Source organism: Ictalurus punctatus, chromosome 25 (assembly GCF_001660625.3).
Source record: "Ictalurus punctatus breed USDA103 chromosome 25, Coco_2.0, whole genome shotgun sequence".
NCBI lineage: Eukaryota > Metazoa > Chordata > Actinopteri > Siluriformes > Ictaluridae > Ictalurus > Ictalurus punctatus.
The window spans coordinates 7,937,118-7,963,137 of NC_030440.2; the positions used below are offsets into that span (position 1 = coordinate 7,937,118).

Consider the following 26,020-nt stretch of genomic DNA (forward strand, 5'->3'; position numbering starts at 1 on the left):
CCTTGCCTTGGAGAACTGCTTTTTCTTAGTGTGTTCAATACTTTTTTCCCCGTATCATTCCACTTTATTGCACATAACTTTATTTATGGACTTTAATGTTGTGAATTCTTTATATTTCTGGATTTCTTGAGTTAATACTGATGTCTGGTGAAAATTTCATGTGAATAGACTCACTGCAAATATATTTACTGATGCGTTCAATACTAAATTCAATTTACTTATTATATATGTATAACTACTGATTGTGAAGAAATACATAAAGTCTATGTTCTACCAAAGTATGTTCTTTTCAATTTTTTTTTAATAATGAAAATGACATTCTTCTGCAGAAAAAATTATCGGAGAAGTCATTTAGATGAACCGTTCTCACTGCTTTATTAGAAATGGTTCAGAAATTCTCTCTGTTAACTACTTAAAGTTGCAGGGCCCATCAGCATATCCAGACTTTCAATCCTCACTCTCAGAACTACATACCATTCTTATTAGTTTCACTGTAGTTACTGAATAAGTCACAGTATTTTATTAAATAATATACACTATATGGCCAAATGTATGTGGACACCAGACAATTACACCCATATGTTCTTATTTAACAACTCATCCCAGATTTAGTCCCCCTTTGTTGTTATAATAATTTCCACTCTTCTGGGAAGGTTTTCCACTAGATTTTGGAGAGAGGCTATGGGGATTTTATTTTTTAAATAGTTTTCCATGTATTTTAACAGCTGCATGGGTTTATAAAGGAGGAATAAAATATGATGGGCTTTGATGCGGAAACACGAGGTGGTGTGATAGGACCTGAAGCCAAGCTGATTGGTCAAAATCTTCTGACTAATCAGATTTGATAATTCTGTGGTATAATGCTGTGGTATAAAAAAATTAAAGTTCCAGATATTCATATACGGTTCCTTTGCCATAATATAATGATTAGGTATGTTCTAGCATGCCTTAACACAGATGTAGGCACAAGACCACAGGCAGCTCAGCTTATGGACCTGGAGAGTGAACACAGTCTAATTAGATATTAGATATTTAATCCTAGCTGATGATGCACAGTGAGACCGAGAGGCTGAGCACACTAAGCTAGGATCCTCTTGCGCAAACAGAAACTCTGTTTGTGTAATTGATCAGAGTGATTAATATTGTTCACTGCTGCCAATGGTGGCAGTCAACACTGGTGTCATGCCAGTGCATTAATATGCTTGGTCATCCAGCAGGTATAAATCATCTCACTCACCCTGGCAACAAGAGCCCACTGTCATTACTGTAATGTAATGAGGAACATGGCCAGGATCACTGACGTAAAAAAGCTTGCTGGCATAAATCTCTTCAAATGAGATCAGCCCAAATCGTTCTCTCTCATTAATTTTGTCATCAAGCAGTATATAGACAGCTATCGTAAATATAAAGAAAATGCACGTAGTGATGCTCTCAGTAAAGCAGCAATCAAAGCATCATTTCAGTGTTTTTTATATACTTATACTGCTTATACCACAAAAGCTAAGACGTTTTCGAAATAGGCACTTGAGCTAAGACATTATGTGATGTAATTACTGCCTAATTTTGCATGGATTTACACAGTCTTTGTCACTTGTCAGGCAGCAGTATGGGGCTGGAGGAGATGGACACAGGTAAGTGAGGTAATGGGGGGTTGTATATTGTGAATAAACAAATTTTGTACTGGGAGAAAATGTAGAGATCAGTGCTGGTTTGTGTAAGAGTGAGAATGGTGTAGGTGGTAGAGGTTGCATAGCTAAGTGGAGAACTGTTGACTAGTAGGGTCTGTGGAAAAATACACTGAGGCAGATGGTGAAGAAACTAGGCTAAATGTGGGCTAATTTGTTCCTATAAACCTATTTCGGACAGGATGAAGCTAATTCTACAGTCAGCTCCACAAGACTATGCATGAAGTGGTGAGGAGTGCTTGTTTTTTAATCCCACTTCTGAAGAATTCCTCCCATAATTAGATCATTCTGTTGTGACCAGCACTGTGTGAAAGAGCAATTTCAAAGCCAAGGGTTGCAGATCATTAATCAATCCTACTCAGCTAGAGTCAGCTCAATTGTGCATGCCTGCTCAAAGAGGGTGATCCAGATTTGTTTTCTGATGCTACTGATGCCTGAGTTGGTGGAAAAACCACCTAGATGACACTGTAGATATTGCATCCTCCACCCAGCATTAAGCTGTAAAGAGCTTCTGCACTGTGTGGCGCACTCTCAGTTTCAGTATCAATGACCAGCTCATCCACACAAGTGCATTTTACAATTGCTATTATATCCTTAAGTATAATATGAGTTAAATATAATGTTACTGGTTGACTAGTAAAAATTAGTAACCGTGCAACCCCTAGTAGCTATTAACATCAAAGTATGATCAAATCTATTCCATAAATAATACAAATAAGTTCAGAAAGCCAAGACATGATAGAAATGGCAGGAAGAAATCAGTAAGAAAACAAACAATAACAAATTCATAAGCAATAATATAAGTACATTTAGAAAACCAAGAAACAACATTAAAGGATGAGTAGCTATCCAGAAGTTGCAAGTAGATGCAAATTACAAAGCACTATCATGGAGATGTGATGGTATCTAGATTGAAGAGAGAAGCTCTTTCCTCCATCCCTCTATTAGACTCTCTCAAGGAATGAGATCATGCATTAAGAGCTCATGGATCATGCTTACATCCAAGAAAAGGACATGCCAGACACCCTTAGGTTAAAGTGTTGGCAGGCAGGTGTAGTTCTGAACCAGGAAACATAGATAATGTGGTGCAGAGCATACAAGAGATACGTGGAATACAAGGACAACAGTTTTATTTGATTCTTGCCAGAATGGAAAACCAGTGGATTCACCTGAGTAGGGGAGCTGCATGAGAGAACTCTGCGAAGATTGCAACCATGTACACAGCAGCATTCTGAATTATCTGCAAAAGAGATATCGCATATGAAGGAAGACCAGCAAGCAGAGAGTTACAGTAGTGAAACCTGGAAATAACTAATGCTTGTAAGAGCAATTGAGTGTGTCTGTAATCAGGAAAGATTGTATTTTGATGCTGTGAAGAAGAAATCCACAGGATCTGGTGGTTGATGTGATGTGATTGGTGGACTTAACCATGGAAAGGGCATTGGATGGAAAAAAGATGTAGTATGTCATCAGTGTAGCACTTGTACGAGAAGCCCTGTGATCTAATCAGTTACCTAGTGATTTAGAATATATGGGAAAACAAGAGTGGACCGATTAGTAACACTGGGGGAATTCCAGTATTGAGGAGATAAGATGAAACTGAGTTCTTCTATGTTTTTGGCAACAGCCGGGTCAGGTCAGGACTCTTCCTCTATTTCCTCTACGTATTGTTCCATGCAGTGATTTTGCCATTAATGTTAGAAATCCTAAACAAATGTTTATTTAAAAAAAACAAACTAAAAGCTAAAGCTAACAAGTTCATCATGAACTTAACAAATCTCAATTCATTTTAGCACATTGATTTTCTAATAGATTGTTGTTCTCACTCCTCATATGTTATTCTTACTAGCAATATGGCTCTTTTTTGGGACACCATAGGAATTGAGGAATAGAATTTAGTAATAATTATAATCATCTTTCATCTTTCCCTGTAGAGTGCTATTAGTAATGGTTGTGTTATGTCTAAACTGCTTTTGATTTCTGGGAGCTTCATTAGCACTCTAAATGGACAATATTCATGTCAATTGATTTGATATCAGTTGAATTGATTTGATCAGTTGTCACTCAATTTGAATCCAGTATTTATTCATTTGTATATGTTAATCTTTTGTTGTTGTTGTTGCTGTTGTTGTTGTTATTGTTGCTTTTCTCTTCTCTGTTAGAATCAGACTGGCAGAGTCCTGCTCCAGAACAGTGTTTGAGGATGCAGCTGTGAGCCCACTGGAGGAGAACTGCATGTCTCTCAGCAGTGAAGAGACAGATTAATCACCCACCCACACACACACACACACACACACATACACACACACACACACACACACACACACATATATATATATATATATATATATATATATATATATATATATATATATATATATATATATATATATATATATATATATATATATATATATATATATACACACACACACACACACACACACACAAACATTGACAAAAAGAAAACTATCATTATCTACAAATGTAGAAGATACATCATGCACTGTAAGCACATAATACCAAATGGCAGCAACAAGAGTGCCCCATATATTTAATTAGCTTTTTCTAGTGTAACTGATCTATTCATTTATGTTTTCACAGCATTAGAAAGAAAAGGCTGCAGATCTCAGTGACACTATTATACTGTCCAACTAAACCACATTTTGCATTGTTCTCACAAAATGTGGTTCATTAGAATTACAGCCGTTCATACGAATCCATTTGCTCTCCGCTGAAAGTTTACAGATTTGCTGGTGGTTTTTTTTCCACCAGCAGACTATATTTTGCAGCCTTTCTGAAAATGTACATATAGAAAATGTATTACATTTATTATTCACATTTTACTACAAAAAATTCATTATACTCTCAAAACTAAAGGTGCAATTCCATTTTTAGATTTGAAAATGAACATTTCACTGTAGGGGTCTGACAAATAATTTCCAACTATAAAAACCTTCTATATGATGTATGCTTTTATGATATTGTGAATCCAACTAAAAAAAATGGTCAAAGAATGATCAGTTAAATGCTTCTTTGTTTTTTTTGTTTTTTTAAAGAACCAAAAATGTGGTCCTTTTACAGCAAAGAACCTTTCTAGCATCTTTGATTTTTCAGATCGTACTACTGAAATGGTCATTAAGTATGATAAATTCTGGCATTTTTAAAGACCTAAATATTTTACAAGCCTAGGACTTGGTAATATGTCAAAAATATCATTACCTCAATACTTGGACATCTTTGTGATACACAATTTGTATCACAACATTTAGTTTTGTTAACGCACCATCAACAGTAGTGAAGCCATATTATGAAAAGCTATAAGTTTAGAGATGTTTTTTTCTTTGAAGATTTACAGAAAAATGTAAGTTATTAGCTAGGGAAAACAACACACTCAGTCACATGTTTAATGTCCAATCAGGTACTTGTAACAATGAGTAACAATCAAGTAACAAAAACGTTGACAATACTGATGATATGCACATGCAATACTCAGACAAGTGCATCATGATGTTATCTCATAGTCATATCTCCCAACCCTACACTAGCCTTAGAGATGATTTTTAACACTGTGTTTAAAGTGGTTTCTGCACATTCCCCCATCCCTGATACATAAGCTCATGGTAATGACAGATTTTTCTTATAAGGATAGCAGTTACTCTGATGCTGTCACTCTTTTAGCACTAATATACTGACAAAGCCTCAGGTGTGCCGGGTCACAGCTGTTCCAATGGAAATCCTTCAGAAACTGTTTATTATCCATGTGTTTATAGCTATTATATGTATATTGCATTATATATAATCATAGCAGCAAGTAATTATAATATTGCAGCGTCTAAGTTTGTGAGATTTGTCCCATCATTTAGGTAGGGTTCTGCGAACTCTATTTGATGCTTGCTTTTCATTTCATTTGAAACAAATGTGCATTATAGTGTTATATAGTTATTTTGCCATTCAATAGTTTCAAATATGAAATGTTTTCCTCAGTTTCCACCAGAAAGCAATTAATGTGAAATCCGTCTGTTGACCGCACAGTGAAAGCACCTCATTTAATACCTGCTTCTCTGTCCTTTTTCTCCCAAGGTCAGACTATAATAGAAGCACAATAAAGATGAATTTCTTCCCTTTTCTCATGCAGTACAAAAGGTCAAACAGGTGGTTTTACTTCTCACTCAATTATTTTTCTTCATTGTTATGTTAGACTTATTTTTGTTACCTGCTTGCTGTTAGTATGAAAGACCGAATTGAGGTATTCCACCTTTTCTACAGTTTTGTATAGGCTTAATATGGTTTTGGATTTTGGAATCATTTGAAATATATTTATTCATTTATGTCTGTCTTATAATATTTAGAATAATTAGGTTGTGTATCATAATGGTTCGTATGACAGGTTATTTCAGCTTATTTTGTATAAATGAAGACACTTGTGCTCCACCAGCTTGCATGCACCATGTCAGTGCAGAGTCCTGCATTTTATGCATCCAAGTTATACATATATGATGCATTCAATCTAATACAAGAAACTGGGATGATTCATACATGCTGGAGAGCAAAGTAATTATTTCCTGCGTAATTTTTAACATTTTGTGGATAACTGTGGTTAATTCATTTGATGGTGCTATTTTTATTTTAAAGACCTATGCAAAGTTTAAATTTACACAAACACAATATTATGTAACCTATTGTATATGGTATTCAAATCAATCAATAAAGCACCGATAATGTAATATATGTACAGAATTGTGTTGAAAATGGAATCTGTTCAACATGACATTTTAAAGCATCAGAAATAATAAGAGCAGAACTTTTGAGTGATTCTTCACAAAACAAATGTAGAGTCATCCTTCTTGTTTCTGTTGTGAGCTCTCGAATATGTTCCCCAGATGGCTGCAGTGATAATTGGTGGAGAGATTTATGACTGTGTCAGACTGTATGATCTTTACTGACTCATGCTGGTCACCTGCAGTGCACTTCTGCTGTTGAATCAATTTAGCAGCTCGAGTCAAAATTTCCCCACTAGGCCATGCAGCTGGTTCCTTCAGCACACTTCATTTCATTACAGCTCATTGACTTGTTGGTGCCAAATGGTTTATAGTAGATAACTATCTACTATAGTAGATAGAATATAACTTATAGTATATTCAGTGACAGCTGAATGTGATAGTAGATGGGAGGGCATGCCAATACCTTGACAATGAAAATATAAGAGTTCAGCAATGCATTATATCACAAATCTTATCTCATCGATTGCATAATAAGAATGATGTTGGGAAAACTATTAAATACACTGAAAGACAGATAAGCAGCTGTAGCCATAATTTCAGATAATAATAAAAAAGTGTTTCAAGTCCATTATGACCTACTGGGTCAATGCCATGTTTCCTCCGAATACCAAACGTGAACAGTTGTAGTTCTTTAAATAATAATAATAAGACCTTTTTTGTCACTGATTGGGTCAACTGTAAATCAAAATCACGCATCAGGTCCTCAGATTTGGTGCATAGTTCCCTGTAATAGACTGAGATCCCATCCAGAGTTTGCTCCTGCCTCACACAAAAATTTTAAGATAACGCTCTTACTAAACGTGAGTAATAAGATTCAGTATTTGAATAATGATTTTGTTCAAATTAGTCAACACATAAAATTAGTCAGTAGTTTGCCATTAACATCATTCAAAAAGTTTGTTTTTATTTAAATATTGTATTTGTGGCATAATATTCAATGAACAAAACCAAACAGCAGTCTATTATTCAGTAATCTTTATTGTAATTAATAATGTAGAAGAACAGAAGATAGCAAAATCTGATTATTTCAGATATAATTCTTCAAACAAGACAAAAAAAAACCCCAGCAACAAATAAAGAAGAGAACTTAGTAGAATTTTGATGTGTAAACTCTCTTGTCTGGATCCTGGCAATTGTATAAATTATGATCAGTAGCCAAACTTGATTTACAGTAGATAAATTATAAGCATTAGCTGATGTACAGTCATTCACATAGCTCATATATATATATATATATATATATATATATATATATATATATATATATATATATATATATATATATATGACTTCAGAGGCTGTCATAAAGTTAAGGCCAGTTTCTTGAAAGCATGGTAGTGTTTAAATAATGTTTTGTTTTTAAAAAAGATGATAAACTGTATATGTATTTATTGCTTTAAAATACTCATATAGCAATAAGTTGAATCACTTTTACTTTGCACAGGTACCGCTGAAGTGTTGCACGCAGTATTATCAGACAATATATACAAGCCAATGACTAACATGCATTCTAACTAATATTTCTGAGACATCACTTCAACATTTCTTCAGCTAGTTCTGAGTTTAAAACTGAAACATTCTCACACATAGTCCTACTAATATAACCAAAACCTTTACATCTGTATATGAAAATCAAGGTCATTGGGGCTAGTGAGCAATTTGCAATGATCAGTAATGCTTTATGTATATTAAGATTCCCTTTAGTAACATTTACTATAAAATTGAACATTAACAAAACAAACTTCAGCATTAATAAGCTATAAATAATTTTAACTAAGCAACAAAACAACACATATCAATTCATATTTTGGTAACACTATATTTTAAGGAACACATTAGCGAGTAATATAAATCTTGTTATTTGGTAAATAATAAAGCCAAAATTAGAAATTGTTTATTGACTAAGAATTAGATTTAATTCATCAACACTTCATAATTGGGGATGCGTTTTTTAAATGACTAAAACACATTATTAGTCAATAGTTTTATATGTAGTGATAATTTATTAAATGTCCATGTTGTGCAAATTATCGAGCATGAATTAATCATCAAAATTCACACCATATTAATGCAAAACTGGCACTAATATGCTATACCTGTGGAGTTTATGTTGTGTCAAGTGACTTCTGCAGACTTCTGAAAGCGCGAATATTACATACTAATGATGCGTGTCCCATATTATAGTTTCATATACATTTCAATATTCATTCTTTCAAATAAAATTCAGATATTGTTTTGGTAAAGTTCTATAGCGTTATCTTTCATCAAAGATAAGATAATTGTTCTTTCATGTGCCATAACAGTACAGATATATCTGTACTGACCATCTTTTTTTTAGCTTCTAATATGAGATAACTAAAACTCGACTTTACAATATAGAGCACGTTGTATTTGTGATTTATTCAGTTTTTCTAAGCTCCTAAAGTAAACTGCAGGTCACTTGATGCTCCCCAGAATCTACTGTTATAACACATCACCAATTGCAAACTAATAAGAGATGAATTTAGAGTAATTCATGCTTGATAATTTACATAGAACTTTAACAAAGCATTTATTGCACGTTATCAAAAACGAATAATACTAACAATCACATAACAGCTTACCAATCATGAACCAATACAAGTGGTGATGAGTAAAGTATAATTCTTAGTGAACAGTAATGTTTCGGGAATTGCAAGACTGATTTGGGGTTTGTGTTCCTTGTGTGTGTTCCTTAAAAGAAATGCTTCTTGTGTTTATTCATTTATTTATTTTTTACTAAATGCACCTGCATTATTTCTTTCAGGACTAACAATAATAGAATATATTATACTGTAATATAAAGTCCACAAAAAATGACCAGAAATGAAATTACAACATTTTACTAAAGGTAAAGAACTGAACTCAGGTCTCCAGGAGTAAATGCTGGACTCCATCATTCAGCAATAATTATGAATTTTACCAGTTAACCATTGAAAACATTAATACAGGCTTTATTCAAATTGAACTGCATTGATACATTTTTATATACAGATGAAATAAACATTACTCAGTGAAGATATTATTTGGTTTATTTGCTTCATCATCATTATTATTATTTTTAAAAAGGCATTAATTACATATTTAACATTACTTATGGTGTATTGATGCTACATTTACAAAGCTAAAATTATGCTAGTTATGGGTGCCTTAATGCAAAATGTTACCAAAACTATCCATATATATATGTGTGTGTCTGTGTGTGTGTACGTTAAGTGCAAACAATGCATTTTTGTTCAAGTTGTAATCAGTTCTGCTGTATTCAAATCAAATGTACCTTCATTGTATATCTGACACATCAGTGACACTTCCTTCTAATCTTTCTATAGGTATTTTCTAAGAAAACTTAGAAGGAACATGTGCTGAGCCTTTGAGCATCTTTATTTTTGGCCATGATGGCACAAGAGCATACTTAAATTATGTCCCAGAATGCACACTTTGCTTCATTCAACAGTTTGAGGGGCTATGAAAGGGGCACTCACACACACACACACACACACACACACACACACACACACACACACACACACGCACATGCGCAAGTACGTACACATGTACAAACGTGGAATCATACTGTTCTTCTACAAAAAACAAAAAACTGTTCTTCTACAATAGCCTTTCACAGGACCACACAATACCATATCAAAAATACAATGTAGTCGCAGGATCTCAGAATGAAAAGTGTGCACTGCAATCACACTGAATGAACATAAAAGCAGTGGGAATGAGCTCCCTTAATACAGCTCTACTTTACTTTATTTACAGTTACCCTACAGGAATAGACTCTCTTTTTTTACACATTGAGCATGCGTGTGGGATGAAAAGTTCTAGCTGCAGTGGAAGACAGTGCGATTAATGGTTCCTTGCACATGGCATCCTGGCTCTGTGGTGGAGAAGGATTACAGCAATGTAGCATCATGTTAACAAGGGGAAGAGCAGCCATCTTCACTCGTCCGATTAGACCTCTATGATGTTGATAGATGGCACAGACTGATGAAACTGCAGAGCACAGGGGAAATAAGAACAAGAGATATCACTCAAAGGACCAATTTCATTAAACTCACCATCATTTGTGCGCATGCAAGGAAAGGAGTGGTTGATCTGTCCCACAGCACTGATAGATAGCTGTGGAAAAGAAAGATTACACCATACCATACATATTAACGTTATATAATGTTGGATATGCCTAATAAAGAAGTTTTAATTCAGAGACTGGCCAATGAGGCATACAAGGAAAACTTGCTTGAGTACATAACTAAATAGGCACTGATATATAACAGAAAGGTTTAATGCCACTATGTCTGACATGCTGTTAATGTCTTATTGGATCCTTTAAAAAACGATAATGAATTTATACCTAGGATAACCACATACTTTGACCACACACTGATGTGCATAGACTACATACATGGACACTCTGAAAAGGCAGCAGTATTTTTAAGAAGGGATGAAGTGCTTGGCATTCACAGAGAATTGCAGGCTGAAGAAGGAAATGGTGAAAAGATCAAAGGGCTTTATTGTCAGGTTTTGCTCCTCCTGGGTACATGATCTACTTTAAAAGTAGGTCAGTATTATTGGAGTTTTTATGTTGAGACATTTGCAATGCTAAAACCATCTTGTTCTCATCACTAATAAGAGAGAAATACACAAACCAGGGATGAAGCAAAAAAATAAAAAATCTGTATCATATCATATATCAGTTTCTGAAATTTAACAAACATGGTGATTGTGTCAGCCTTTGCTAGCTATCCGTTACTGTTATCTCTGAAATTTACTGGTGGTTCAATATATTGAACTGTTTTTTTCCCCCTGCTTTTCAGTCCATGCCCTTATGTGCATTCATCTTCATTGCATGGTTCTTGCAAAACACTAAATCTATAATAAATGTGTCATATTTAAAATAAACAACCCCAAAACAGTGTTCTCTCTCTCTCTCTCTCTCTCTCTCTCTCTCTCTCTCTCTCTCTCTCTCTCTCTCTGTAACTCAATATGGAAGATCTTTAACCATCTTTAACATGTTTAACCATTAGAAGTCATGATAGTCACTCCTTGTTCAGTCTCTGACTTTGTAATTAGTATTGCAAAGGACACAAGTATAAAAACTGATCCTTGAAGACAGTCTTGGAAGAATAAAGTTGATCAGTTTGATAAGGAAATGTGTTTTGCAGCAATGATTTCACTGTTGCCTAAAGATGAAGAACTTATGGATCAGAAAAAAAATATAGTTTTATTTTAATTTTTTCCCTGATATTGCAACAAGATTAAGATGACCTCCCTAACATGAAACTTGATGTTCTGGACTCACATCTTGTCCAGACTAGTGAATAACCAGGTAACAATATTTTTAAGGAATAAAACACAGCATGGTATAGTGTTATAGTAACATAATCCACAGCGGGGTGGTGTTATTACTTTCCTATAACAGCACATCACAAAAAGTTGATTTCTCTTATTTAAAGCAATTTGCCAGTAATTAATTCATAAACCATTTATAGCTACATTTAATGTTATAAAACTTCTGGGAGACAAGTTCGTTTCTGACTTTTATTATAGTAGTTATCAAGAGTTATTCCCATCCACATCCTCTCTTTATGTCTCTTTTAGTTAATACGGTGAATAAAACCCACAGATCCTTATGTTACTGACAAACTGGAAAGTGAAAAATGGTTTTCATGATGACTTTCACATAGCAGAAACTGGACTGTTATTTAACTAAATGTATATCAAGTATGCACATTTCATTGTTAAATAACCACATTTACATTTTTAAAACAAATATTATGAGCTTTCGATTATTGTGGAGCATCCACTCAAGTCCCTGTTAATAAGTTATGATAAAGTGTTCGAATGAGCCCATTAATATAAACCTGTGTTTCAAATTAGAAAATGAATTCAAATCAGAGAAAATTAATCAACACCTTCTGACCAATCAGATTCAAGAATTCAAGAGCACTGTGGTATAAAAAATGGTAACATCATGTTTAAAACAGGTCTTTAATGCACATACTATTAACAGGAACCCCATACATGAGAGTTTATTTCTGTCAACATTGTTACTAATAATGAAAAAGATCATATGATGAGCAATTGTTATAAAATCCAAAACAATAGCTTGGGTCACTGTGACATCCATTGCCGTGAACAGAACATTCCCTCACCTTGCTCCTGAGCAGTCCTCCGCTGTGGTGCTCCGGTGTGCTCCTCTCAGACAACGGCTTCACCTTCTCTTTGCTGTTACTGTTATCGTTGTCCTTGATAATGTCATACTGCCGGCAGAACAGTGCGATGACCGCTAAGAGGAGATAGCAATCGACATGCTTCAGCACCACACACAGTTTGCAGAGACAGAACTTCAAAGATCAATAAAGTCTCTATGAGTCCTTGTGAGGTATTGAGCTCACAGAGACAGCCATGCAGAGACCTCTGAGAATAATTTGTAATGCAAGTGCAATAGACATGGTGATGAGGTTGTGTAAGCGAGCACCAGTGATAAAACTTGCCCTTAGGAAATATTATATTGAATGGCACAGTGGCACAGCAGGTAGTGTTGCAACCTCGCAGCTCCATGATCCCTGGTTTGATACTGAGCTTGTGTTATTGTCTTTGAAGTGTTTGCATATTATTAGGGGCCAAGCACTTAAGGTGCTTCTTCTGTTTCGTCTTCTTCTTCCGCTCTTGAGTCTATGGCAGCCCGCAGAACCGCTTGCGGGAAAGTTATGAAATTTGGCACACAGATAGAGGACAGTTTCAACATTAACCAGAGCAATGGTGGAGTCTATATCGCAAAGTCTCTAGCGCCACCAACAGCTCAAATTTGCACCATACATTTATACAAATAACTTTTGAACCATAAGGGCTAGAAACAAGATTTTTTTCCTCTGATTTTCTGTCATGAAAATTTGTCCACCATTTTGAATTTCCCAAAAAATTTACTTTTTCGAACTCCTCCAAGGCAATTTTCACCAAAATTTAATCAGATTTAAATTCTATCAAATGCTTTTTGATAGACCCAACTATTCTCGTATAGTGCATCAACGACTTCAACGAAGAGCATTCCAAAATGGGCATGAGGCTGTTTCTTCACAACAGTTTGGCATATTTAGGTGAAACTACCTGTCATCACAAGCATGACCTGAGGGTACCTGCACAGTTTCAGCGAAGTGCCACTTATTGGTCATGAGATATGAAAAATGGCTCATTTTGCTTATCACTTCTGAACAGGTTGACCAAAAATCATGACACTTTTCTCACTAGATTCGGTACAGCATACCGAGTCAAACGGTACCCAATTTTCCCATGTCGGATATTTTGAATTTTGTAGTAAAATGCTAAATATTTTCAAATACATTGGCATATTGTTACGAAACTCAGTATGTGTCATTGGCACCATGCCTTGAAGGTACTCAAGAAGTTTTGAGACAGCACCACCTTGTGGTCAAAAAGTATAATGGAATTTTAAAAATGCTAATAGCTTTGGAATAATTTTGCCTATTGTAATGAAAGTGGTCTTGATAGATTCCGTGAGTCATGCCAAGAACAACGATATCAATTATGCCATAGTTGATCAAACTTGCTGTCCGCCATTTTGAATTTCATTGAAAATCTACTTTTTTTAACTCCCCCTAGAACGCTAAACCGATTTTCACAAAATTCGATTCAAATCCTCTTCAGACTATGCCAGCCAAAAGCTATCAAACGCTTTTTAATAGACCAAACCATTCTCATTTAACGCATCAACAAAAATGATGGCATGATGCCAAACTGAATCTGAGGCTGTAACTCTGCAACTCTGCATATTCACAACAAACTTTGTGTGTGGCATTGACACCCCACCCTGACCACCCCACATCAATTTGGTGACAGAGCTACCTATTGGTCAATCATGATAAGCAATTAAATCATATAACAGTTATTTGCATTTATGACTTTTCAACCATTTTGCCTAAAACCATATAAATTTGTCTAAAATTGCTCTTTTTAACAGTTGTTTTTTATGCTCCCCTTAATTGCTGCTTGCAGCTATATTTCCTTTTGTTTTGCTTTGGTTTCCTCCGGATTTGCTGGTTTCCTCTCACCTCCCAAAAACTTCTCAGGTGTGTGTGTGCATGGTGATGTGCAATGGACTAGTTTCCCATACAGGGTGTATTCACACTTCACATATTAATTGTTCCTGGGATAGGCTCTGGATGCTCTGCAGTCTTGACCAGGATAAAGCAGTTACTGAAGATGAATGAATGAAGTTTTTCCCCTAGTCTTAAACTGTTTGATTAATAATATTTCAGATGTGGTATTTACTTTTAAACAATCCAACAATTTAGCACCTAACGATTAGGTACTAACAATTTAGCATAAATTTTAGTATAGTATAGTGTAGTATAGTATAGTGAGGTAAAGTATAGTATAGAATAGACTAGTATAGTATAGTATAGTGTAGTGCAGTGAGCCTGTGCCCCCCTGCAAACTCAGATTCCTGTTCTTGGCTGAAAGGAGTGGAATTCGATGATCATCTGCTGTTCTAGTCCATCTGAGATGGTTGTAAAGAGTGGTAGTGTAGTATAGTATAATGCAGTACAGTACAGCATAGTATAGTATAGTGTAGTGTAATAAATTATATTATAGTGTAGTGCAAAGTAGTATAGTATAGCATAGTATAGTATAGTATAGTAGAGTATAGTGTAATAAAGTATAGAATAGTGTAGTGTAGTGTAATATAGTATAGCATAGTATAATAGAGTATACTGTACTATAGTGTAATGTAGTGTAGTATAGTTTAGTATAGTGTATTATATTATAGTATCTAGGCCTTTCAAAGTTATTACATAATCACTTTTTGTTGATCCTGATTATGATTTTTTGACATAATTTATATTAAATGTTTTCATATAATTATGCAACAAAATATAGTTTCACATAAATGCATTTTAGAGGTCAAACAGAACATATTAGAAAACACGATTCACTGATATACAGTAATTGCTCAATCAAATTGTGCCCCAATATATTTCTACTAATTTTGGTGAGCATAGTTGAAAATTGACCAGGAAAAAGATGGTGACATTTTTAGCTGTACAATTTCAGTGAGCCTGTTCCACCTTCAGTCTCAGATTCCTGGAACCTGGTGATCTTCTGCTGTTGCAATCCATCTGAGATGCTTTTCTGACCGATACTCAGTCACTCACTCAATCTTATTTTATTTTAGTGCCATTCTCTGTAAACTCTAGTATAAACTTCTGTGCAAAGATCCCAGAAGATCTGCATTTTTAAAAATACTTAAACTTTCCAATTTTAGCATCATCTACCATGTCACATTTTCCCCCATTCTGATATTTGATGAACATTAACCAAAGCTCTTGACCTGTATCTGCATTAGTGTATACACTGTGCTACTGCCACGATTGGCTGATTAGAAAATTGCATGAACAAGCAGATGTTCCTAATATAGGGGTTGATGGGCATATATGTGTTATGTTTATTGTATGAATAGATCAAAATCAACATAAAAACATTAAATCTTTAATCACAATGTATAATAATTCATCATCAGAAAAAAAAATCAGAACTGTAACAGGCATAATTATATCAGATTAATTATCTGTTTAAATGCTTTGAGAAAGTAAAATTCAGTCTGATTATGCACTTTATATTGTTCATTTTTAAAGATTTATCAGGTCCTTTGACAAATAGGTGGTCACACCAGCTTAGAGATACAAGTACAGTACAAATGAAGGATTACCTCTTACAAGTCCTTTTTAACAAATACTCAGTGCTATGCAGTAGGGTAATACTAATAGGTTAGGATAATACTAATAGGAACAGTGATGCTCTACGGAGCATTTATGTCAGAGGAGTTCTGTTAATTCTCTTAGGCAAATCATTAGGTTGGAAAATAATCAATGTAAATCTCATCATTATAAATACCTGACACAATTTAAACCATATTATTACAGTGTTTTTAAGAAAGGTAACATTTCTAGACAATTAACAATAATTTGAGGTCCATGCTTTAATACTTCCAGATGCTGTAATTCATAATCAATAGTCAGAAATAAAGACTGAATTTTAGATTTTTAACCCCATACCTGCCCACATAAGCAGCACCACCACAATGATGATCATCTCTCCTGTTTGTAGGTTTCTAGACTTGTCCAGACCTTCAACAGTTGGATCATCTATAAATTCAGAAACAGATGGATTGGATTTTTTTATTAAGCTATCACCTCATAGAAAACTGATGCACAAAACTTTTTCATATCATAAATTGTAGACCAGAGGAACAACAAATAACCTTCTACTTTTGAAAGAAAGAGATTAAAATATGCTCTTTGTATGCAGGCTAAGGCTTTTGGTGATGAAATTTCTACATCAGCTTTTAGTATGTAGCACAGCACTGGTCAATTTTGCCAGCATCCTCATTCTGTCCAATCACCCAGAGCGTTAAAGAAGTGCTTTCCTAACCAACTATCTGTCTAACTCATTAATCCCATTTTAAATGAATTATCTTTAGCATTCTATCCTCTTCCTCCTATCTTTTATCCTGTGTGGAAGTGGTCCAGGGCATCACTTTATCTAATTGATCTTTCTTAGTGGATAAAGATGTAACTGGCTCTTATGTGCTGGCTGTCATAACTGTGAAAAGGAAAGGATGGGTGGAAGATGGTTTCGCCCAAGCAATTACGGAGAGAGGCCATTCATCATTTATATCACCTCAATTTCCAATTACGAGTGAGTAGTATTAAAACACTCTCGCTCTCCATTGATAAACAGCCAGAATGAGTGACAACCAAGCTATCTCTCTCATCACTTGCCTCGATAAATATTTATGACGCTGAATAGGAGATTCCCTGCATGTCTCTAGGAACACAGGAATTGACTTACTATTTTAAATGGAAAAGATGCTTAATGCTCTGCAGGTGTTCATCTACTTAGATAAGGAGCCATACTCAATGTGTGGTGGTTTTTAAGTTAGCATGGTAATGGCTGCAGCAAATTAGTGAGTAACTTTAGGTGTTTAGATAATACTAGGGTGTGCTAGCAACATGTGCTAGCTGCCTTGCTGCCTACTGACACCTATTCAGTACTAAGCAGCTGTTCATTAGTTTCACTAGATTGAGATTTGTGCAAGGATTTTTGCCTTTTATCTAGCCCTCAGTGCAGACCAGTGTTGCCAACTTAGACACTTTTCAGATCCCTTTAGCTAATTTTTGTGCAAAAAACAGTGCCTAGTGACTTTTTGGACAAAGCTTAGCAACTTTCCAAATGTTGGCAGTACTGTCCTGCAAGCATGAGGTCTTGCTTTCCTGCTGCACTCACACCTCTCTCTGCGTCTGCTCTGTTCAGTGAGGGGCTGAAAGCCAGAGATTTAACAATGTCATGGATAACGAGACGCGCCCCGCGCCCTTCATCCCAATTTACATCATTCATATGTGAATGTTTTTAGAACGCAAGACGATTGCAACATGTTTTACATGTAAAATAGTCCACGTTATTACAGCCTAGTCTCTTGTTCAAAGTAGTTATAGTGTTCAGAAACATTTAATATTATTCATGCTCCATGCCTGTCTGTTATATAGTTTTATAAAAGTCTTAAAAATGCATTCTATCAAAAACAGATTATATATTAGTCAATATATAGATAGATTTTATATAGAATAGATATTGGTCTCCTCCAATGGGTGGGGGGGTTTAGTTACACAAGATTGAGAGCCTCTGTTTTATATCAATGTTTGTCTTTCTGAGGTTCTCAAGGTCACAGATATCACTTGTAGCCAAAAACAGTGGTGAATGTTACTATACTTCTATCATCACTGATATCGTTATCGTGATAAATACCAGAAAATATTGTGATATAGTTTTAATCTATATCGCCCATCCGTAATCAGGAGGATCGTCCTTCTTTATAACAATGAAAAGGAGGGTTTTCCCCCAGCTTTCAGTAATGATATCAAAGAACAATGGTATCTAATAGGAATCAGAATACATGACCAATATAGCATTTCACCAAAGAGGGTATCTAAAATACTGAATTAAGTCAGACTATGGGTAGCAATGAAACTATGCATTAATAGAATGCATTCTGGAACTTGCAGTTAATTCTGCAATCTGCATTAAGAACATGGAAGAATGTGAGAATATGAAATGATAAATAAGAAAAATAATGAGCAATGTATTTAATAGCATATTTTAATTCCCAAACTAATTAAAATGCTTATCAGATGCTTATGTTCATAAAATGCTGATGTTCATCAAATCAATAAATCTTGAATGAATGTTTGGCCATTATTGTTGTTCCTAAATTAGCTGTGGGAAAGCTGAGAAACTGCAGCAAAATGTTTTTTTTTTTTTAAAGCATCATCATTGAAAAGCCCAAAGGCACATAAAACTACTGCGCCACTACTGTAGATAGCTCACTGTTTTACTGAGTTATGAAATATAGTTTGGGATGTACCAATGTAACCCTTTTTCTCCTTTCAATTCAATGTCAGAGATCTGCGCATCAGCCAGTTTCCAATAATGGCACAATATTCCTAGCAAATCAGTTCACACTCTGCAATTTTTGTTGCCAGGTTATGCAAATGAGGCCTCCTGACGTCTGGCTTTAAAACAAGTTTTGTCCTGTTCTCACGTGTCATGTGTCATCATAATCAATCTGGTCCAATACTGCTAGTTGTATAGCAGTAGTTGTACCGAATGGGTACATTTCTAATAATAGTTGATTGCACGTTATCCGTATAAACAGTGAGTTTTGTAAGTCAGTCTTTTATGTGAGTTCCTGTTTGCTAATCTTTAAAAAAAAAAAAAAAAAGAAAGAAAGAAAAGAACTAGCACTGAGGTGATGCAAGTGTTTTGTTTTTTTATTGTTAATATCTGGAGGATGGTGAAGGAAAAAAATCTCAGCACTATATTTATGTACCTTCACTCAAAAACAATGGGCCTCATTCATCAATATTTTAGTAAGGATGTGTGTAAATGTTTGTGTCAGCTAAACCAAAATAAAAAATTCCACCAGATATGCAAAAGTTTCAGAAATGCTGATTTACTTTGTACCCGTATGAATATTTGATGAATGCCAATCATCAGTAAATTACAAGGCATAGTAATTTATGCATAGTAAACCTAACAACATCCCAGAGTTGAAGCTGTTCTGTACTGAGGAACGGGCTAAAATTCCTCCAAGCCGATGTGCAGGACTGATCAACAGTTACTGGAAACGTTTAGTTGCACAAGGGGCTCACACCAGATACTGAAAGCAAACGTTCACATACTTTTGCCACTCACAAATATTATTGGATCATTTTCTTTAAAAAAAAATCAATGATAATATTTTTGTTTCATTTGTTTAATTGGATTTTGTTTATCTACTTTATCTACTTTTTTGTGTTTAAAAATCGGATGATGTTCTAGGTCATATTTATGCAGAAATATATAAAAAAAAATTTAATTCACAAACTTTCAATCACCACTGTAAGACCATTAATATTTGTTCTTTCAAAACTGTATCTAGTTGAATATAAACCCCAACCATATGGATAATGTGGTCTCTCCTTTAGAAGGCTATTTAATGCTAAGACCCCATTATTAGAGAGAATTATTGGCAAAGTGCAGTGTCAATTAGCTTCAAATAAGCACTTAGATGATGTTGTCAGGAAGTCTGGCCACATAGAGGAAATAAAAGCAGCCCTCACAAAATATTGACTATGTTCTAATAGAGATATGACCCCAAACAACCAAATAAATTACATTAAGATCCAATCTTATTCACTGACTGAATGCCCACATGTATTCTCCATTTCCCCCATCAACATTCATCAACTTCTTCTTTACTTATTTAACTTAAGAAGAATTTGCTTGATACTTTTCTACAGTGATATTTAAAAAAAAGTTGTGAATGGTCCAGAGAATGTGATTTGGGTTGCTATTTGTTTGCAAGAATAAATATAGTTATTTGAGTATTCTTATGACTTCTAAAAGAAATAGCTCTGCTTTTGTCTTGCTATTGTTTTGTTATTGTTCTACTCTTTTACTAACTTGGCAGAAAACAAAATGCAAAGCTTACACACACATACACACACACACACACACACACACACACACACACACACACACACACACACACACACAAATTGCAAAGCAAAAGTTGATAATGCAGTCAGCTGTATGGATCAATTGAGAGCAATTCCTTAGCACAGCGAGATATTAAATATAAAGTTCATTGCACTGAATGCCAGAAGGCTGATCAGAAACTACAGCAGAAGTAGAAATACATGATATCTCTGTCTATAATTAAACAGGAGAAGGGAACAGAGAGACCTGTACCTGTAGAAGGATTCTCTCACACTCTTGTGCCCAGTTTTTACTTTTATATACTTGGTAACAAAATAGATTTTGTAAATAAAAGCTTTATGTAATGGGCCATTGTTAGGTTATGCAATCTTTGTTAACCTCAGTTTACTTGGTCAGTAAAATAGACAAACGTGTTTCTTATTTCTGCAAGAACTTTGAGTGGTTCACATTAAATTCAGACTGGGTTGCTGACATTACAACTTACTAGGACATGATATTTAATCAGGCTTTCTAATTAATTTTGTATCACTTCATTTTAATGAGTTCATTTCAAATTGCACTTGACTAAGCAGAGCAGTTTTAGACTGAATGTACGCAATGATCGATAGGGAGCCCTTAATTCAGTTATGAAGGGCTTGGTAATTAGCTGATAAGTTGAATCAATTGTGCTGGAGCAGGAAGAAAAAAATTAGATTGTGCAGGCCCCCATGACTGAGTTGTAACCCAGAGGTCTCACAGGCCTGCCCACAAAATACACACACATCCAAAGTGTAAACTAATGTTCTATGGACTCTTCTTACTGTTTATGGGAATGTTTCATTATAGCAGCTATAATTAACATTATCACACCTTACAAATATCGCAAACTGGAATATTTATAGAAAAAAAAAAGAAAACACTAATCACAACACAAATCTAAAGGCATAGGCTTCAGTACCTTGGTTCGAGCTATTGGAAGGGAAGCGGTCTGACTTCTTGAGGGTTTTAAAGTGGATACGCTTGCTGGCCTGACTTTCTCCATACAGGCCAATAGACTGGACCTGGACTATGTAGTCCGTCTCCTCCTCCAGGTCCCAAAGCACACAGGCCCTGCTGGTGGTGTTTATCTCCCGGATAAACCGCTGCATGTGACCATCCTGCTTCTGAAACCACAGTAAACACAGTGGCCTTTAATTAGCCCTTTCTTTATTTTGATATATTATTATAATAATATAAATTTTTGTGTTATAATCTCAACAATCCCCCTTTTTATTGTTACATCTCCTTGCACAGATTACAGCAACTCACATTTAAAAGACAAAAAAAAAAAAGGGTTGTATTAATGGTTTGGTTTTTAATGTGTAGAAAATATACTATATTCACACAATTGTCTAGAATGTCTTTGTATGCTTTAATATTAAGATTTCCTTTAACTGAAACTAAGAGGCCCAATGTGGCATTAAAATAAATGCCTTACATTTACGGGTACAGTAGCGAGTTCCAAAGCTCAGTAAATGTGGACAAGATAGTTTGTTCAAGCTCGCTGTCTCCCGGCATTAAGTGGATTGATGGAGGTACTTCATTAATGAATAATACTATCCAAAAAGCCAATCTTCAAAGCCATTACCACAGTTGGAGGCAGTTTTATTACATAACATGGCAAGCTGCTATATAGAGTATGTTATTGGTTAGATGCAGAATGCACTTACCAGTCTGTACAGTTTCAAATGCAACATATAACAAAGAGAACTCAGTATGCAATGACTCAAATTGAAAAAAAGCAATGTTAAGTTATACTCAGTGTTTAGTACTGAAAGGTTTATTACATGAATTGGTACATACTGTAGCTGAATAAATTTCTTTAGTAGAGAAGGAGAAGAATGCAACAGAATGCATTTGGCTGCTTGATCAGTCTGATATCTGTATCCTACAGAGTGACACTTGGTTTTCAAATAGCCAGTCAGATATCTGGGTATCTTTCTTCTTTTAAGGGAGGTGGCCATATGCATGACAGATCTGCCAATATTGCACTATAGTACATGTTGAAATTGGTCAACTCTGTTTGAAATTGTTAACAGAAAAAAATGCCATATGTTTTAGTAAATGTGATCATTTATAATCATCAGTTTGAACTGCCAAACTAGTGAACTTGGCTGACATTAGCTATCTACGGATCGGTTTGTTTGGACATAGACATTAAATCTGTAATTGGTAGGTATTAGAATAAATACATTACTGTATATGACCAAAAGTTTGTGGACTCCTGTTCATCACACACATACTGTAGGTGGTTCATCCCCAAACTTTTGCCACAAAGTTGGATGCAGAATATTGTCTAGAATGTATTTGTATATTGTAGTATTACAATTTCCCTTCACTGGAGCTAAGGGGTATAAAAATATATGTTTAGCATGACAATGTCCCTGTGTACAAAGTGAGGTCCATGAAGACATGGTTTGCCAAGACTGGAGTGGAAGAACTCAAGTGGCCTGCACAGCACATCTGGTTGTGATGGTCATGTCTCCACATACTTTTGGCCATATAGTATAGATATTTAATACATATCATCATGCAAGTGAACAAGTGAGTGTTCTTTTCATGGCCATGATCAGCAATTTATTTATCAGTTTACAACATCCTTACTTCAATAATTATTATTATAAGACTATATGTTACAAGGAACCTTGGATGGATGGCATGAAAACCGTAGTAAAGTGATACAGTATTTACCTGCTGTAGGACTGAGAAGCCAATAATGATATCCCCCTCTGGAACTTCCCAGGTCACTGTGGCTGAATCAGCTCTCAGATTCATGACTGACACGTTGACTGGAGCAGGTGGGCGGTCTACAAAACAGGGAGGTTTGCACGTTATTCATTTGACCACTCAAATTAATTTAAATTAATGCCATTGCCAACCTTAAAGTTGATTGAAGTGTACAGCATAAAAAAGGACTATAGCTATGAAAAGCCATGCACCTCATTTCATTCAGTAATGGCTCAATTTATTATTAAGGCTCTTCAGCTCTGAGCTGCACACATTCATCTGCAGAACAGCTGAGTGCAGGATATTGGCCCTTACTTGTCAGTTTTGTAAAAGATTTAGAATTAAACACTAATGACATGTGATATATATATGCCATGTATGAGTGCAGTTGATGATTCAGCTTCAACCTTGTGGAAGTAAGAGTCCTTTAATTACATACTATATTATCTTTTTTTAAAAATTATATTCACCATATATATAAATTATATAAATAAGAAACAGTAGACCTCATTGCATGTGAAAATGACTGTTAATTTGAGGATTTCATGAGAATAAATGGTGCTTAGGTCTCACAAATCTCCAAGGACATTCAAAGCTGCTAGAAAGTAAAATGGAGATTTCTTAAATTTCTGTCTTTTCTACCTCTCATACTGTATTGTGTCTTTTTTTCTCAAAATGTGATTTTATTCTTATAGTATTGCACTACATTTTAAAATAATGGACTGAATAACAGCAGACATTGGGAAACACCATCAGCTAAAAACTACAGTAAAGCTAATCAGTAAAGGAAGTAGGCTACATAGAAGGAAGGAAGATCAAGAAGAAAAGAAAATACCTTTTTCTTACCTAAAAAAGGTAAGAAAAGACATTCCACAAACTTACCTCAAAGTGTTAATGTTCTGAACTATTTGATAGATTAGTAAGTGGTATTTTAGATATTTATTGATATCGATGATACTGAAAATAAGTGACAACTACAAATAATGGAATTATTTTAAAAATGTTATGCTCAGTTGAACATACTCTCTGATCAGTTTGAGCTACAGATAAGATTAAATATGAATACAAGAGATGGTCAGAGATGAAATTGATTGACTGATACTAGCAAAAGCCAACGACAAAGCTAGAAAATACTGTCAATGTTAATCTTTATATTTGGTCTTTTAACCTGATAATGGGATTTTGCTGTTTCTTTCAATATCGAGAATTCTGAAGATCGTTTTCATCACTAAACCCATTTTAATCGACACCCTGTGTTAATAAGCATTTAGAGCTGTATTCTGAGTTGACAACTCAAGTTAAAAAGTTAATATTTCTGCAGGAAAAGTTCTCCAAATTCAGAGTCAGGTTACACAAGTGTTTAAGTTGATTTTCTGACCGGATTCTTAAGATTATTAAAATGAACAAAGGTTTCCAGTTTTTATTATTATTATTATTATTATTATTATTATTATTATTATTATTATTGTTGTTGTTTTAAGAGTAGAGGGGGATAGAAAATGCAGCGTGTGCATCCATAACAATAAGACATTCTACAAAATCTCATGTTATACCTAATATATATATATATATATATATATATATATATATATATATATATATATATATATATTTATATATTTATATATATATATATTTCTCCAGTCCTATTATGCTGCTTAAGTCATGGCTATCCATAAACCAAAAGGTACAATCAGAAACAAAACCAACCATAAAAACTGTTTCCCAATTGTATTTATCAGTGGCATTGGTGTGGTTAGATGTTCTCCCTTTTTAATTTTCCTCTTCCACCTCATTCAAAGTGTGAATGCTTAGAATACATAGGAAAAAAAAAGATAAGGATGAGCTGTAATCCAGTACATACTTACTAAAGTTGAAAAATGACTGCTCATCCAGCTATCGTTGAACAAGAAAATAAACGTGATTCATGAGGAATACTCGCTCAAGTTGTGTATTTTTGGTTGAATTGCATTCTGTGATTGAGTTTGATTGAATTCTGTACACTGTATCCTGTGCAGTGATTCCTGTTTTCTCTTTATTTCCAGCTTTGCAGCTGGGTGCTCTATCATGATTTAGCAGGCAATTGACAAGCTAATTAGTCTCACAAAAGGCAAACTCCTAGGCAGGCGAGCGTACATTGACAGATTCAATTCCAGGAAGCATGCCTCTAATTCTGAGGCCAGAAAATAGAAAGTAGGTGAACACAGAAAAGGCTTTTGAACCAAGCGTTTTAGCACTGGTATTTTTCAACAGCACACTAATTGGCTTTACATGTTTGTGTAGATGACTGAAACAGGAGTTACCCTCTGTTTCTTTGCAAAAATGAAGCACTTTAATTGAATTATGTAACAGCTTTATGTAACAACCAGTGTTTTGACCATGTGTTTTAGTGAAATTTTCCTTTAGAAATTTTGTCATTTTTAGGTATGCAAGTCACTACAAGAAGGACATATCAAAGGACAAACACAGCAAATGGTTAGAAAAAGAATGTTTTATCTTTAACTGTGACCCCAATTCATCACTGCAGGTAATCACAGCCAGTGCGAGACACACAATCACTGCCCAATTAAGACACTATTGGAGGTCTGGAGAGTCACAGTAAATATCGACAGTGTCAGTATTTCTTTCCAGTTCATGATTATACAGTGGGAATAAGGTCAATTATACAAGATTCTCTGTTGCTGTGGTCAATAAAAAGCTATTGCTAGAATGTACACCGATCAGCCA

At 34.8% G+C, this 26,020-nt stretch overlaps 2 protein-coding genes across 3 annotated transcripts in view; one reads left to right on the plus strand and one right to left on the minus strand.

The window, feature by feature from the left end:
• Window positions 1-4,067, plus strand: part of si:dkey-71h2.2 (low density lipoprotein receptor adapter protein 1-B) — a 33,046-nt gene extending 28,979 nt beyond the window's left edge. Inside the window, exons 9-10 of one of the 2 annotated variants that reach the window (XM_017455545.3) lie at window positions 1,599-1,631; window positions 3,848-4,067. In XM_017455545.3, coding sequence (XP_017311034.1) covers window positions 1,599-1,631; window positions 3,848-3,950 — 136 coding nt within the window. In that variant the 3' untranslated portion in view covers window positions 3,951-4,067. The remainder of the gene's footprint in view (window positions 1-1,598; window positions 1,632-3,847) is intronic. The other variant, XM_017455546.3, reaches the window with a different exon arrangement.
• A 5,358-nt stretch (window positions 4,068-9,425) lies between these two features.
• The window catches only part of fndc4a (fibronectin type III domain containing 4a), a 28,869-nt gene continuing 12,274 nt past the window's right edge, over window positions 9,426-26,020 (minus strand). The window contains exons 2-6 of the mRNA XM_017455575.3: window positions 23,258-23,373; window positions 21,486-21,690; window positions 16,567-16,656; window positions 12,646-12,779; window positions 9,426-10,486 (exon numbers count right to left, since the gene is read on the minus strand). Of these exons, the coding sequence (XP_017311064.1) occupies window positions 10,445-10,486; window positions 12,646-12,779; window positions 16,567-16,656; window positions 21,486-21,690; window positions 23,258-23,373 (587 nt within the window). The 3' untranslated portion in view covers window positions 9,426-10,444. The remainder of the gene's footprint in view (window positions 10,487-12,645; window positions 12,780-16,566; window positions 16,657-21,485; window positions 21,691-23,257; window positions 23,374-26,020) is intronic.